The 16924-nt window shown below is 34.5% G+C and overlaps 1 protein-coding gene across 1 annotated transcript in view; it reads left to right on the top strand.

Annotated features, from left to right (window-relative positions):
* Nucleotides 1-16924, top strand: part of LOC127453180 (igLON family member 5-like) — a 250862-nt gene that overhangs the window by 229215 nt on the left and 4723 nt on the right. Inside the window, exons 5-7 of the mRNA XM_051719406.1 lie at nt 5248-5379; nt 8426-8546; nt 9747-9898. Coding sequence (XP_051575366.1) covers nt 5248-5379; nt 8426-8546; nt 9747-9898 — 405 coding nt within the window. The remainder of the gene's footprint in view (nt 1-5247; nt 5380-8425; nt 8547-9746; nt 9899-16924) is intronic.

The raw sequence follows: 16924 nt of genomic DNA, 5'->3' as shown, positions 1-16924 counted from the left end.
ATCTTCAATGGATCACTCTTTACAGGCACGTCTACATTGATTAAAAACATGCGTTAATCATGTGTCAGACAGGCCAGTTTCTTTCATTAGATTGCTCACCCACAAACAGAATGGCGTGATTCAAACTAGTAATGGGGATTTAGTGATTCTGTTCGCCAGATTCATTTATTGATTCATTCAGTAACTCATTCTGTGGGTTATATTGTTAGGCCAGTAGGTGGCGATATGAGCGAGTCATTGAATCATTCACTTAATAGATTCGTTCAAGAACAACAGTTGTACATGACTGAAACAAAACATATTATTCTTTATTAAAATTTAGGGTCCTATTTTAAGCGTGCTAGTGCTTAGCGCAGTGCTATTCTTTAAGTCATAAGCACAAAGTCATTGGGCATGGCCATAAAGTTTTGGTATTTTCGTGCAAGCATGTGCAAAGTCTAGGCGCAAGTGGGTTTGGTGAAATTACGCACATAATGCGCAAATGGGCTGGGTCAACTGCGATTTAATTCTGAGGTTGAACCATCTGCATCCTATTATATATTGTAGTCCGTTCCCTGTCTAGCACCAGTGATATAAACAAAGACAGCACATTTATAAGAAGTTGGTAGTGTAAATGGACTGTATGTAATGAATTAGAAAGAATAGAAATATGGATTTGCCTCTTGTGCATTAACTGTATCCTTGATGAATGGCAGGCATATTTCTATGACAGTGACACGCTCCTTTTATTGCATGGAAAATGTGGCTCTCATCAGGATTTGTATGCTCCATTAAATTGTAGAGAATGTGAGTTTTATTAATCACTTTCATCTAATGACACACAAGCATGGCTAGTATTGACAGTGATGGTATCGGCACGCACTCACTTTTAATTGTCGATTTTTATTTTTAAAAATGACATTCATTTATGAAAACACAAAAATATTTTACCAAAAATATTTCTAGTTTCAAATTATACTTCAAATGAAACTAAAATAGAAAAACAAAAAAAAAAACATACCAAATCCAAAATTTCACTTTCTTCAACTTTTTTCAGCTGGCCCTTTTGCATTGACTTAAAAATCACTCTATGACAACAGGTGGAAAATTACCAACATAAATCAGATCATAAATACAATTGTAAATTTAAATATAATAATAATAATAATAATAATAATAATATGACCTATACAATAGATACAGTAGTTGAACACAAATCTTGTAAATTTTTGTTTCAGAAAACAGCGATTGTAAGGGACATTATTTGATGTTCCGATATATTTTCAGAGTTTGGACATGAACTGCACTTAGCTCTAAACTGCAAATGTAGGAACTGAGTTTAGACTGTGCCAAGATTAAACGTGTTGCTGAAACAATATCAAATTATGCTTTGCACCACTTCATTTACATTCAATACACCTACAGTTTGCGCACATACACCCACGGATAGCGCAAACACTCGCACCACCCCCACTTGTGCTTTATGCTGGCACAAAAATTGCGCTTAGAATTAGCACTTTCACGAAAATTGGATAAGACGTACTGCTGCGCTTTGTGCACTTACAAAAAAAGAGCTCCTAATGTCTACAAATCTTCTAAGAGAATCGAGAAAAAGTGCCATAGGTGTTTCCCTACAAATGACACAAAGCAGATCTTACAACACTAATACAAACAATTTTTTCTTTTTTGTAAAGCGGGCATCCAAACCCTCAAAACTGATTGACATACAGTACATACCAATATTAGTGCGTTCATGTGCACGCACACACACACACACACACACACACACACACACACACACAGGAAAGACAAAGCTAATTTGTATAGAGAGGTCTTTTCCTGAGCTTGACAACAGAATTAGTCACACTTTCAAGAATATAGTTATAACTATGTCAGGATGAGAGATGATTCAAGGGGCGGCCAGACCTGTACACAGAGTATACATACTGCATACTTTTGGCAACACCAACATTTCATTAAACTCTCTTTAACAGGCATGATACCTAGTCATCCAGGTCACATTTCACCCCAAAATCATATCCCTCAAGTTCTCATTACCGTAATGCATTCAGACAGTTTACTTTGGAAGGGTTTTATTTGTAATTCCCAAAATTCTCATTACTGTAGTATAGTAATTTTGGTAACACTTTACGATAAGATTCCATTATTTGTTAACATTAGTTAACATGAACTAACTATGGGTGATATTTTTACAGCATTTATTAAACTTGGTTACTGTCCATTTCAACATACTGTGTACTAATATATTTTTTAAATCAAAAGTTGTATTTGTTAACTTTAGTAAATGCACGATGAACTAACATGAAAGAACAATGAACAATTAGATTTTGATTAACAAACATTAACATCCAATCTTACTTATTAAATAAATGAATCTTTAATATGTTTGAAACATGTTTAAATAATTTTAAGTAGGTTCTAAATTTTTCTAAATATTTGAATATTTGGTTAACCTTTGTCATTTTGCACATTTTGTCAACTGTTATTTTTGTTGACTAAATTATATGCCAATATTGACTTAATTTAAAGAACAAACAAAAATTATGGCTAAAACTATGTGAAAATGAACACTTAATGGCACATGGAAAACGAAGTACACGCCAGACCTTTATTTCTTCTCTGTACCTTGGAGAACCTGCAGACGCCCCTGACCAATTCCGTCCAGCAATTCGAAAGACTTCCTAAAACTTGCCTTGAAACTGATTTTGCATTTTGCCAGCTGCAATCTCGCTCATTGTTTCACTTTGCTAATATTTCCTAGGTGTCACGACTAGCCAAGGAAAAAATGCGTATGGCCACATGAGAAAATGCTTGTCACAACAGTGAGAAATAAATACAATCTACTTTGTAAGCATCAGTCTCTTTACCTGTAAACCCTTTGTGTCAGAATAAGATTACTTTTCCCCCAGCTGTTTAAAAAGGGTGCTCAAACGTGCCTGATGAAGATGTCACAGGGGACCAGTATTTATTACGTTAATGCAATGAGTAAAAACCTTTGCTGTACACCCCACTGTGCGCTGTGTCGGGTGGCATCTGCAGCTGCAAATAATCCGCTCCAGTTCAGTAGCTGTGCTAATAATCCCCGGCAATAATCTTCAATTAGAAAAGGCACCGAAACTCTGACATAAAGTCCTCATGCTTGTGAATTAAAAGGTGTGCGGTTGCCTTTGTGTTTTCCATCACTTGATTGGCTGATGCAAGACAGACTGACTACTAAGAAGAGGATTATTCTGGTTGACACTGAGATTTTTGTGTGATGTTCTGCACTTTTACAAAGTATTCTATCCTGAGAAAGCAGATAGCTAGTGAAGGCATGTGTCACTGTTGTGCTAATGACATTTCTAATAACTTTCATCACACAGCTGCAAATCCTCTATGTCCTCGCATATCTAAAGATTTTTGTTGTTGTCTGTTTTGTTCCGCTAAAGGGAAAGATGTGTCTTAAAGGTGCAAGACAGTATTTTTGTAGTTCACAAAGGTCAGTAAATAAAGCTTTGGCAGAATTATTATAATTTTTATTACCATAGTCTTTTCTGTATTATTACTGTTTTTTTACTACCAATATCATGATAAACCATGGTAAATGTTGTGTTTATGGTTTACTAAATTCCAAAGTTCAACTATAGTTACTGTAGCAAAATCATGGTCAATTTTGTGGTTACTATGGTTTACTGGGGCAGCTGTGGCTCAGGTGGTAGAGTGGGTTGGCCACTAATCGCAGGGTTGGCAGTTCAGTTCCTGGCCCACATGACTCCACATGCCGAAGTGTCCTTGGGCAAGACACTGAACCCCAAGTTGCTCCCAATGGCAGGCTAGCACCTTGCATGGTAGCTCTGCCATCATTGGTGTGTGCGTGAATGGGTGAATGTGTCACAGTGTAAAGCACTTTGGAACCACTAAGGTTAAAAAAGTGCTATATAAGTGCAGACTATTTACTGCAAAAACAATAGTTCAATGGTTACTGAAGTAAAACCATGGTTAATTTTAGTGGGTTTCTGATAGGTAAATGTATTGAGAATCCAAAATAATTGTGAGGAAATGCACAATGTATTGCAATGGAATGCAAAACTTGAGCGCAGAACTATTGCGGGGCACACAAAACGATTTCAGAATAAACTGGATGGATGGATGGATGGTGTGTTTACATTTGAATTGGAGTTTGAATTAATGAGCATTCCGCTGGCCCATTTGAACATTCTATCAATGTAAGTCGATGGGATTTTTCTGATTTTTGATTGTCCGCTGTGTGAAAACCGTACGTCTAATCAGTCAGAAAACGCAGAGCAACATGAGTCAGAACAGTCTGAAGGTCTGTGCCAAGTTTAGTGGAAGTAGCTTAAAAGCTATAGGTGGAGTTACAATTAATAATTTTGGTCTTGGTATAGGGATTTTAGAAAAACCAACATACTGTAAATTTCCTCCATGTCCTCCAAGCATATCTGTACTGTTGAAGTGAATCTATTTATCCTGGGTCAAAATTTGGAAAAGTTCACCATTTGGTTCTTTTTAATCATCCACAGTGGTCACATAGGAGTAGGTGTAGTGTAGAGGTTAAAGAGTTGGGTTCACATCCCTAACGGGGTCATCAGTGAACAAGAATCGTGCTGAATTCCCACATCACCACTGCGCCCCTCGGCGAGACATTCTACAGCAAGGTACTCCAGAGAGACAGTCCCTGTAGTACACGAGCAGAAAGTCACTTCAGATAAAAAGTGTCCGCTAGATGTTGAATGAGGACAATAATGTTTCATGGTGCCTGTGGTCATGTCCTTAGGCCTTCTTTTTCTATAGCATGACAATGTGGAACAATGCTTACACTTATAGCTGCTTCCCTAGAACAGCTAACTACGCTGTTACACTCTCAGATGATGTTCTGCACAGACACTGCACTACAAACAGTCCCTATCCATCACAATTTTATGTAACGGAAGATTTAAATCAAAGTTTGTAATGTTGTAATTCAACTTGGAGCTGGTTGGTTTGGTTCATGGATTACAACTCTTTTATTAAGGATTATGAAATCCCTGTGGGTAAAAAGAATGGGAAATACACTTGTGGAACCAAGACTACTGAAAAAGTGGACAGGGAACAGTTACCTTTTTCTTTATCTGCCTGCCTTAAATGCCGGAAAGCATTTTAAATTATGCATCAGTGGTTTAATAATTTTGTAAATGATGAAAAGGTTTCTGTTAAAGCAACCTCCGACAATGTGTATTTAATCACTTTTCTCATCCTCTGTCTTTGCAGACGGTCTCATGAGTGAAGGGGAATTTCTGGAGATCACGGAAATCAAACGGCACCAGGCAGAGGAATTTGAATGTGTCACCAACAACAACGTTGGGCCGCCAGACACTCGTCGCGTCAAAGTCACCGTCAACTGTAAGTCGAATCACACGGCTTCTGTCAGAAACACACTTTGACATCTTAATGAGCTAATTTCTGAACGCTCTGGTGCTGTAATGGAAACATAAATTGGATTGCAACTAGCTGTCTATAGAATTATACGCACCCTTTATCTTTTCATCTTCTCATCTCGTTTCTGTGCCCCATTTGAAGAACATTTCACCTAAAAAGAAAATTCTGTCATTATTTAATCACCCTCATGTCGTTGCAAACCTGTATGCTGTTATTTTTCCACAAAACATAACATTTATACACAGAAACTTTTTGCAGTTTTCGCTACACAATGACAGAATACACAATACAACATAAAAACAAAAATAAAAGTAATTCATACAACTTCCGGAGCCATATGATAGCTTTGTGTCAAGAACAGACCAAAATGTAGGTTTTTATTCACAGAAAATCTTTTGAAACGGCATTGATTTCCGTGTACAGTGACCGAACAAGCAGTTGGATTCAGTGAACAAGTTTTATGGACTACTTTCATGGTGCTTGTATGGGGATTTTTGGCATTTTTGGAGCTTGACAAATGTGGTCACTATGAACTGTCATTGTATTGAAAAAGCTGTGTGAAGATTTTTCAAAAATTCTCCTTTTGTGTTCCACAGAAGAAAGAAAGTCATACGGATTTGGAATGACATGAGGGTGTAAATAATGACAGAATTTTCATGAACTATTCCTTTAAATGCAATTTTCCCTCAGAGATGCACCGTTTGTTTGTTTAAAACAATTAAATTATATCTAATATTCATTAAATATGGGTAAAATCTACACATAACAATAGCAGTACGCATAACAATAAACTACCACAACAGTTTTGGTGGTAAAATTTTGCATATTGACTGTCAGAGCTTGCTAAAGTCACAAAAAAGTCACAGCTAGTTGCTAATTGCAAAAACTTTTGGAACAAATTTTGCAAGTATTTGACCTGTAATAATCTTTTTTCGTATTTACCAACATGTTTTAACAAACTGTTATATCCCCCTAAAATATAAATATAGTTATAAATTTGAAGCAATTTTTCTAAGTATAGCGAAATTCGGTAACATTTTACAATTAGGTTCCATTGGTTAACATTAGTGAATGCATTAGGTATCATGAACTATGTACAATATATATATATATTAAGCATTTATTAATCTTTGTTAATGTTAGTTAATATAAATACAACTGATCATTGTTAGTTCATGTTAGTTCATTGTGCATTAACTAATGTTAACAAATGCAACTTTTGATTTAAAAAATGTATTATTATATGTTGAAATTAACATTAACTAAGGTAAATAGATGCTTAAGTATTGTTAATTGTTAGTTTAACTAATGTTGTTAACTAATGTTAACAAATGGAACATAATTGTAAAGTGTTACTTTTTTTTCTATATTCACACAACAGAGCAAATTCAGTAAATAATAGATCAGCTATTCCAAATGATTCCAGTGTTTGTGCTGTTCCATCCATTAAAAAAAAAAAGGATGTTATTACAATATATATATATATATATATATATAGTATATTAAATATATTACATTACATAGAGATTGGTATTTTTTATAATTTTGAGTACACCAGCAAATATATAAATATCAATAGTCATTATCAGTTTTAAATAGTCAAATTTCAAATGTTTTCCTAAAGTTACCCCCAAACAAAATATGCATCAAATCATAATTTTTATAACCAGTGGCTTCCTAAAACACTTTCAAAAAGGAGAAAAAAATTTCTATCAGTGCTTAGGCCTCTGGGGGTTAGAATTCAAGTATGTTTTTAGTTTGATACTTAGATTTTTAATTCACAGACACCGGTGGCCAAACGTTTGGAATAATGTACAGATTTTGCTCTTATGGAAAGAAATTGGTACTTCTATTCACCAAAGTGGCATTCAACTGATCACAATGTATAGTCAGGACATTAATAACGTGAAAAATTACTATTACAATTTGAAAAACAAATGTTCAGAACTTCAAACAGTTCTCATCAAAAAATCCTCCACGTGCAGCAATGACAGCTTTGCAGATCCTTGTTATTCTAGCTGTCAGTTTGTCCAGATACTCATGTGACATTTCACCCCACGCTTCCTGTAGCACTTGCCATAGATGTGGCTGTCTTGTCGGGCACTTCTCACGCACCTTACAGTCTAGCTGATCCCACAAAAGCTCAATGGAGTTAAGATCCATAACACTCTTTTCCAATTATCTGTTGTCCAATGTCTGTGTTTCTTTGCCCACTCTAACCTTTTCTTTTTGTTTTTCTGTTTCAAAAGTGGCTTTTTCTTTGCAATTCTTCCCATAAGGCCTGCACCCCTGAGTCTTCTCTTTACTGTTGTACATGAAACTGGTGTTGAGCGGGTAGAATTCAATGAAGCTGTCAGCTGAGGACATGTGAGGTGTCTATTTCTCAAACTAGAGACTCTGATGTACTTATCCTCTTGTTTAGTTGTACATCTGGCCTTCCACATCTCTTTCTGTCCTTGTTAGAGACAGTTGTCTTTGAAGACTGTAGTGTACACCTTTGTATGAAATCTTCAGTTTTTTTGTCAATTTCAAGCATTGTATAGCCTTCATTCTTCAAAACAATGATTGACTGATGAGTTTCTAGAGAAAGCTGTTTCATTTTTGCCATTTTTGACCTAATATTGACCTTAAGACATGCCAGTCTATTGCATACTGTGGCAACTCAAAAACAAACACAAAGACAATGTTAAGCTTCATTATGAACAAAATAGTTTTCAGCTGTGTTTGATATAATGGCAAGTGATTTTCTAGTACCAAATGATCAATTTAGCATGATTACTCAAGGATAAGGTGTTGGAGTGATGGCTGCTGGAAATGGGGCCTGTCTAGATTTGATCAAAAATGACTTTTTTCAAATAATGATGGTGCGTTTTTTACATCAGTAATGTCCTGACTATACTTGGTGATCAGCTGAATGCCACTTTGGTGAATTAAAGTACCAATTTCCTCTTGGCCGCCAGTGTAATTGCATAACATCATTGACTTGAGTTTAATTTCTCTGTTCCTGCAGACCCACCAATAATTACAGATGTGAAGAACATGCCCGCCCAGCTGGGAAAAACTGCTATTTTACGTTGTGAAGCAATGGCCGTGCCCACTGCAACCTTCGAATGGTATCGGGATGACCGACGGTAAGGTTACTTTAAAGGTATAGTTCACCCAAAAATCATTTACTCACCCTCATATTGTTCCAAACTCATATGACTTTCTTTATTTTGTGGAACAGGCAGAATGTTAGCCTCAGTCACCATTAGAGTAGGGGAGAAACAGAATACATGTAACAACAATACGTAGGCCTATTTAAAATATAAAATATTAGTAACTGTTTTCCATTACAGTTACAATTTAATATTTTTTAATAGAGGTTTGGGTATTTTTACAAGAATAAATGATGTTATTATGAGAAATGCTAACCAATTTAGCTTTTAGCATCATAAGGAAAGTACAACTAACATTTTCTATCTCATTCTATGAACAGAATCCACATACGATCAGAAAAAGATGTCATTGTCTACACACTTTGGAGTTTTGTAGTAAGTTTGGAGCAGCAGAAAGTTAACCTTGTTGTCATGTGAACATTTAGCTTTATGCTAACCTACCTGTTACCAGCCGTGATTATATTTTCAAATTAATTCTATCAAGCAAATCTAGGTCAGATCATAATTTTTTCTATTAAGACCCTTGTTATTAGAGCAAAAGTGTACTGCAAAAATCCTATTCTTAATGAGAATTTTTTTGATTGTTTTCCTGTAAAAATATTTTTAAAATCTTTATCAAAACAAGATAAAGGTACATTTCTTACATTTTAACACATTTAATAAATGTATTAAAACTTGTATATACTTATTTTTTAACAGAGAAGCAACACTGCTTAAGATATTGAGGCTTTTATTCAGAGAATTTATTTTAAATCTAAGTCTATTTTGTTTTACTGTACTGGCAGAATTTTTCACTTGTTATTCACGTTTATAGTCAAAACAAGTTATAAAAATTTGCCAGTGCTGAAGAAGTACGCAAAGTGCATTAGTGATGTTGAGTAATCCAACAAAATATGTTACAAAGTACATTTTACAGCATGTAGTCTAATCTGTAATGACATTTATTTTAAAAAGTAACCCTCACAATCGTGGTCATCATTCACTTTGATTGTGTGTGAAAACAAAAAGATGCAATGAAAGTGAATGATGACTGAGGCTAACGTTCTGCCTAACATCTCCTTTTTGTGTTTTATAGAAAGAAAGAAAGAAAGAATCATTGGAAATGGTACATAATGGTTTACGTGTGAAGTCAGCTATTCTAACATGTGATCTTTTGAATTACTTGTTTCTCAGGCCGATAGAGAGCGATGACTCGCTAAAGATTAAAAACGAGAAAACACGCTCCCTGCTGCTTTTCACCAACGTCACAGAAAAACACTTTGGCAACTACACCTGTTTCGCCTCCAACCGCCTTGGGGCTTCCAACGCCAGCATGCTACTCTTCAGTAAGTACTCACTGCGCACTAAAACTCTGAAATCACTTTGCTATGTATTTTCGAAACATTCATACATTTACAAAGGCATACAGTCAAGGATAAATAAACACCCTCCAGGATGTGACTTTCCACTGTACTAAATAAGTGAGTGTGCAATTCTCGCTGCCCGAGGCTTGTTTTCAACAAGCTTTACCAGAGACAGATAATAACACTGAATCCACTGATGGTACTTAAGCGCAAATAGTCTAGTGCGCTCACCAAAGTGCATCATTTTTCCCCTTATTAATAATGCATAAGTGGAATAAACTCTTGTTTATCCCCAATTGCAATGTGATGTATTTTTAAAATGTTTGCGACTACAATGCATGTGGGCCAAAGCAACATGTTCACTATTGCTGCCTTCAAATCTTTCTTACAAGCTCGGAAGTCGAAATTACGATGTGATGTGCACTCACATTGCTCAAGTGCTTTTGATCAGAAAGAAATGGCCAATTTCGTTTTTCTTTTTCTCTTTTTCACTTACAGACAAAAAGCTTTTTTAAACTCTGTGCAACACAATGAAGAGCAAAATATGTGCATTAGGTGTGCATTAATTTATCGCCAACTTTCACAATTAAAGCTTAATTATGACCAATATCAACTTGCTTATGCCATGATTCTTTAAATGGCATGCCACCAACTTGGACAATCAGGACTTAAAAGAAAGTTTTCCACATTACGATGGCATTCACGTGCACTGATTTCTCAGTATCAGAAATGAACTTTTACACACTCCAAAAAAAGTATTTTAAGATTTACACATTTCAATTTCATAACAAAATTCCATCAAATTACATGGAGTAATCTTAAAACCAAATAAAATATTTTAAGTTTTAGTAATTAAATTTTGTTAAAAACAGTTCAACTTCAACTATAAATCTTAAAAATAGGCTAAAATATTTTTTTTAGTTCAGTATCTGATTTTTATGGACATTTTTTATCTTTATGAGTGCATTTTTATTTTTATAACCGTTTAAAACAAACTGTGTCTCATCTGTTTATGTCAAATATGTCAATTTAATCGATTTATTAATAACAAATTGCAAGATTGAGATTTATTACCTCTTATCCTAAGAATTAAATCAACATTAATTCACATTTATGTCATAATATGTATAACTAGGACTATAAATCCCTTACATTTCTGACCCTGGTGTTTCTTCAACATTGGGCACTTTTAGCACTCCATAAAACATTTTACAGACTTTTATTAGTCTATTAACAATGTCCAACAGTGTATGTACATGCATCACAGGAGATTTATGTAATTTTTTCTGTAAATCCAACACAGACACCACAGTGTCATTTCCAGCACATCTCAAATTCTGTATTGTTTTTTTTAATGTTTTAACTTTGTCTGCTAAGGTTAATTTCAAAGCTAACATTTTATGTATACTAAATACACACAACTGAATAATTTGTTTTTACAAAACTACAGATTGACTGGAAATTACGCCCAGTAAAAATATTCTGCTTATTCTGCTCTTCACTCACACATTTGTCCACTTGGTTAACAATTACACTAACTTTTGAAAAAACTTTATAAGGGGCATCTTGTTTGGTATGGTGGAAATTACACCATAACTGTGGGACAGTCGTAATGCTTGAAACTTTTCTAGAACTAATTTTCACACAATAAATATTTAAATGGTTTGTGTTTATGTCACTCTTTGCAATAACATAATATGGAATAATTTGTATTTGTGATGGATTTGCATAGTGTTAAATTGAAAGTCTGGGTCGGGAACAAAGCTAAAACAATAAAATCCATGAATAAAAAGCTTTTGAAAAGCACCAAAAAGTAAATGATGATGGTGTGGTTACAAGCTTCTGAGTCAGTTTTAATGTGGCCTTCAACAAAAAGAAAAAAGTTGAAATCTTTGGCACATGAAATTGCTTGACGTTGAAGAAACACCAAAATATCATAATTCTGACATGACTTGGAGGCAGCAAAAGGGTAACCAAAGTTTATTTTGCTGGTTAGATTTTGTTAACTGAATTAAAGCTTTGCTACAAAAAAATATTTTGTTCGTTAAATATATATCAAGTATCATTTGACCTTTTCTCATTTTGTTGGAATAGTGTCATCACAGTGACTAGAAGTGTGAATAATTACTATGAATAATAATTATTCAAAATGGGAGATAAAGTGTGAATCTCACAAAGTCACATTACACCTCAAAACCTAATGAAATATTATAAAGAGAAATTATGTTTTGCATAAAGGAAATGATATGAAGACCGTTTAAGAACAGTATCCTGCTGTGCTGATTTGAAACCAGGGTTGTACACACAGGACTGTTATTTTACGCGGTTCTGTTCAGTTTTATTGCACACTGTTTAGCTTTTTGTGGCGCAAGAATGTGTCATGTGTGAATGCCACCTTAGTGCTCTTTTTCTTAATCATTTCCTTGATACTAAGATTTCCAGGAAGGAGAACTGTTGTAAAGACGGAGACAGGTTAAAAATGACATTTGTCTGTAGGTAACATGAAACTCTTAACAGCTGCAGGTTAACAAATGAATATGTAACGCACGTTGAATTTTGCGTTAATTTAAACCTCTCGCTTCGCTACCACAAAGATGAACTTTTTTTAACAGTTAGTTTTTAAACACTCTTACTTATTTAATCAGTAAACAGAACACTGAAATGTTTTTAAGATGTTATGACCTCAAAAATATGAAGTTTCACTATCGTCTGTTTTACTCAATCCTACTCAATCCTCAATATGTTCCGATTTCTCAAAAAATTCATGTAACCAAGGAGTTGATTCAGCTAAAATATGTTATACATTTGCATTGGGACAACATGATATATATGTTTTGTTTGGTTAACTGAATCTGGGCAAAGGATTTCTACAGGAAGAGTAAATGTTGAAATTAAGTGTTATTTAATGTGTCTTTGCGGAAGATGAATATACAGTAAATTGGGAGACATATGCTGTGCTAAACATAGTGACTAAGTTGCACTCAGTAGTGCTTCCCACCAGCATGTGTTTAGCATGCTAATGTTTCCTGTCACTGGCTAACATATCACTATAAGTGTTTCATTTGAGTTATTATGACATGTTTGTTGGGTTTACTTGATGTAGTTAAGTTCTTTCTACTTTAAGTATTTAAGTTGAATTTACATGGTAATTTGAATTTAGGAAAACTAATTTCAAACATGTGGAAACACTGCCTATGATTGAATCAAGTTCAGCCAAAAGAGGTTTTGTGGTGAGTGTGTGAGTGTGTGTGTGTGTGTGTGTGTGTGTGTGTGTGTCTGAGTGTGAGTGTGAGTGTGTGTGTGTGTGTGTGTGTGTGTGTCTGAGTGTGAGTCTGAGTGTGAGTGTGAGTGTGTGTGTGTGTGTGTGTGTGTGTGTGTGTCTGAGTGTGAGTGTGAGTGTGTGTGTGTGTGTGTGTGTGTGTGTGTCTGAGTGTGAGTGTGAGTGTGAGTGTGGTGTGTGTGGTGTGTGTGTGTGTGTGTGTGTGTGTGTGTGCGCGTGTGAGTGTGTGTGTGAGTGTGTGTGTGTGTGTGTGTGTGTGTGAGAGAGAGAGTGTGAATGTGTGTGTGTGTGTGTGTGTGTGTGTGTGTGTGTGTGTGTGGGCAGGTTTAAGTGGTTTACGATGACTTTTTTAGGTTATAAACTGGTAATTACAAGGGTATTATGCTATAAATGTGGTTAATGAAGAAATTTCTTGTGTTCCCATAATTCAAATCACTTAAAAAACAAAACATACTAAACAATGTTTTATTGAAAATGTAAAAATGCAGAAAGTTTTTTGTGAGGGTTAGGTTTAGGGGTAGGGTTAGGGTTAGGGGATAGAATCTATAGTTCATACAGTATAAAAATCATTATGTCTATGGAGTGTCCTCATAATGATAGCTGCACCAACATGTGTGTGTGTGTGCATGTGTGTGTGTGTGTGTGTGTGTGTGTGTGTGTGTGTGTGTGTAAGTGAAGCAATTATGTCAGTTCTGTCATTGTATTCCCACTTCCACTGCTTTCTATTTTACACAGTACAGCAACATTTCCATTTATACGTCAAGTTTATACACATTACTCTTCATTACAGATTTAAAACTTGTTTATAATTACCTAAAATTTGTATTTTTTTTCTCCAGTCCTGACAAAATGTGCCACAAAGTAAGTTTTTAATAATAAGGCAACTCTCAAATTAATAACAATCCTGGACTTTCTCACAATTATGCTGTTCTATCCCAGAAGCTCAATTTATAATTTTATACATGCAAATTATTAAAAGGTATAATTAACACAAAAATGCTTGGCATGATAAATCACTGTCCACTTTTGTTGTATGTAAAACTGAAGTGCAGACATTCTCCATAACATCTCCTTTTGTGTCTCACGGAAGAAATAAATAATGCAAGTTCTGATCAAAGTATAAATTATGATTTATTTATTTTTAAATGGCACCTTGCTCTGTATGTCCCTGGTGAGAAATACTGTATAATTTTGCTATTCCATATGATCTCACTCTTTTTAGGTTGATGCTCTTGCTAGTCCTAAAGGCAACCTATTGAATGCCACTGTTAGAACACAAAACAAAAGCAGCCCAAAGTCAACTGTGTAATCATATTTTCCATGATGAAGGCTGACCAGGCTCTGGACCAAACTAAATGAAATGACAGCAGAGCTCTTAGTGGAAAAGTTTGCTGAATGCAATAAAGAGCTCTTAGCAAGGAAAACTTCCTGGGATGAATCAAGACAAGAGGAGGAGCAGGTCATGGTGAACCCTGTTGCTACACAGAGGAACATTATACTGGAGTGATGGAGCATAGTGCTGCCTAGTGTAACCGGTCCTGCTCGACCCGCACTGGGATTCAAACCAGTGTCTCTGGCATGGGAGGCAGGTGTGCTAACGAGGAGGCTAAAGGCTACAGTCTCTAGTGTCAGTCGCTAGTGCACCCCTTGAGGCCAGGGGAATGAGGTTTACACACCTACCAGCTGGCTACCGTTACACTAGCACAGAAAGGGTTTTGTGCTGGTGAAATGCTTTCATCTTACATTAGTCCACTCTAACTTAATGGGCAGTGTGGGAAATTTTCAAAAAAAACAAATGTTCCACTGCTTATTTTTATTTATTTATTTATTACATATTTTAGGAATTGCAAAACTTTTAACTTGGCAGTCCAGAAATTATATCTCAATATTTTTTTAGGCTTTTGACTATATAAACTACATTTTTGATTTATATATAAGATGCTTTGTTTAATGCAAGATGTAAAATATAGAGAAAATCTGGTGAAAATAAAATCAAGGCATGTTAACTGCAGTTTTTCAGAAAATTAACTCTAATTAAGAATTATTATTATAATTATTTTAATATTTAAAATACATTTTCTTTAATGTGCACCAATATTACAATACTATAAACAGCAATTTAATCCACATCTATTTTTATTAAAACATTGGGACTTTAGTGAATATTTTTAGAGACAATGCAAATGAATCATTCTCTCTGAGCTTTACTTTTTTTGGGAGATTTACGAAAATGAATCAAAATTACAAATTAAAGTACCATTTTTGTAGTTGAAGCATAACATGTTACAAATTAGAATTTTGTAAAAAAATAAAAATAATAATAATTATAATAATACATTTGTAAGTATAAGTGGCAAAATGCTTCCGACGTCGAAATATCCCATACTGAAGTGATCAAAATGCTCGAGCATCCCACATTTGTGTGGTGAAAAGTTGGCAATGCTACCATTTCTTTGTTTTTATTTTATTTTTTTATCATATTTAACTAGTGTATATAGTTTGTTAATATACAGTATATTTTAACTGTGATGTGTGGCCTCCATCATATATGCTTTGTTTAATGCAAGATGTAAAATACAGTAAAAAAAACTAGTAAAAATGATAAAATCAAGGCATGTTGTCCAAAGTTTTAACTCAATATGTAATCATTTTCTTAACTATGCACAAATATAGCAATACTACAAACAGTAATATTTACCAACATATATTTTTATTAAAACATTGGGACATTGGGACTTATTAAATATTAAATATTTAAATATTTTTATAGACAACGAAAATTAATTATCTTAGAATCGATTTATTGCAACAGACAGCTAGAACTGTTTTACGCAAAATGAATTGAACTTACAAATTAAAACACTGTTTTCGTAGTTTGAATTATGTGCAATTTTGTAACATTTTGTGAATACAAGCTTCAAAGTGCTAAAATATGTTGGATGGTGAAATGTCCCACATTGAAGTGCTCAAAATGCTCGAGCGGCCTATATTAACATGGCAAAGTTGGCAACCCTACCATTTCGTTATTTTAGTTTTTTCAGCATATTTAATCGCTTTTTTACCTTTACTAGTTCAGTTTAAATGGCCATGAAGTGTGACAGATTGATTTTTCAATTCATAAGTATGAGTATTCCATGTTTCTCAGTTAGTAGGCTATGAGGTCTTAAGCGAAATGTTTAAAATAGCTTTAGATTAATATATTATGTTATATTGGTCTGTCTTTTTGAAGCTGACACCCTTATTGAGATCCTATTTAATTTTTACAAGATAAAGACTACTTAGTTGGCAAACAAAAAAACTCTCAAAAAATGCTTGAATGCTTTGGGCGACAAAACAGCACTCAAAATGCTTTTTTATGTGGGGAAAGTTTGGCAACCCAACATTTCTTTGTTGTTTACATCATATTTAGTCACTTTTTGTCTTCACTAGCTCAGTTTAACTGGTCATGCGGTGTGGATGAATTCACAAAATTCACAAAAACAAATATACAATAGGCTATGAGGTCATATTGCATAATAAATATAATAAGCAAAATGTTTCAAATAGTTTTAGATGAATTGTATCAAGTCACTTTTTCATATCAACTAATGACATACAAAGGCACACGTGTGCATTACATGCCAAGTCCACGTCAATCCCCTCCATTATTTTTCTGTTAGTCTGCAGTCCCTCCCTCCTCCCCCAACTCCTGCAGTTTCTTACAGCCTTTTCTCTTCAATCCTTCTTTT

The sequence above is a fragment of the Myxocyprinus asiaticus genome, chromosome 15 (assembly GCF_019703515.2).
Source record: "Myxocyprinus asiaticus isolate MX2 ecotype Aquarium Trade chromosome 15, UBuf_Myxa_2, whole genome shotgun sequence".
NCBI classification, from domain to species: Eukaryota; Metazoa; Chordata; class Actinopteri; order Cypriniformes; family Catostomidae; genus Myxocyprinus; species Myxocyprinus asiaticus.
Note: the sequence above shows the minus strand (reverse complement) of the source record. Positions and strands in the feature narration are given on the sequence as shown.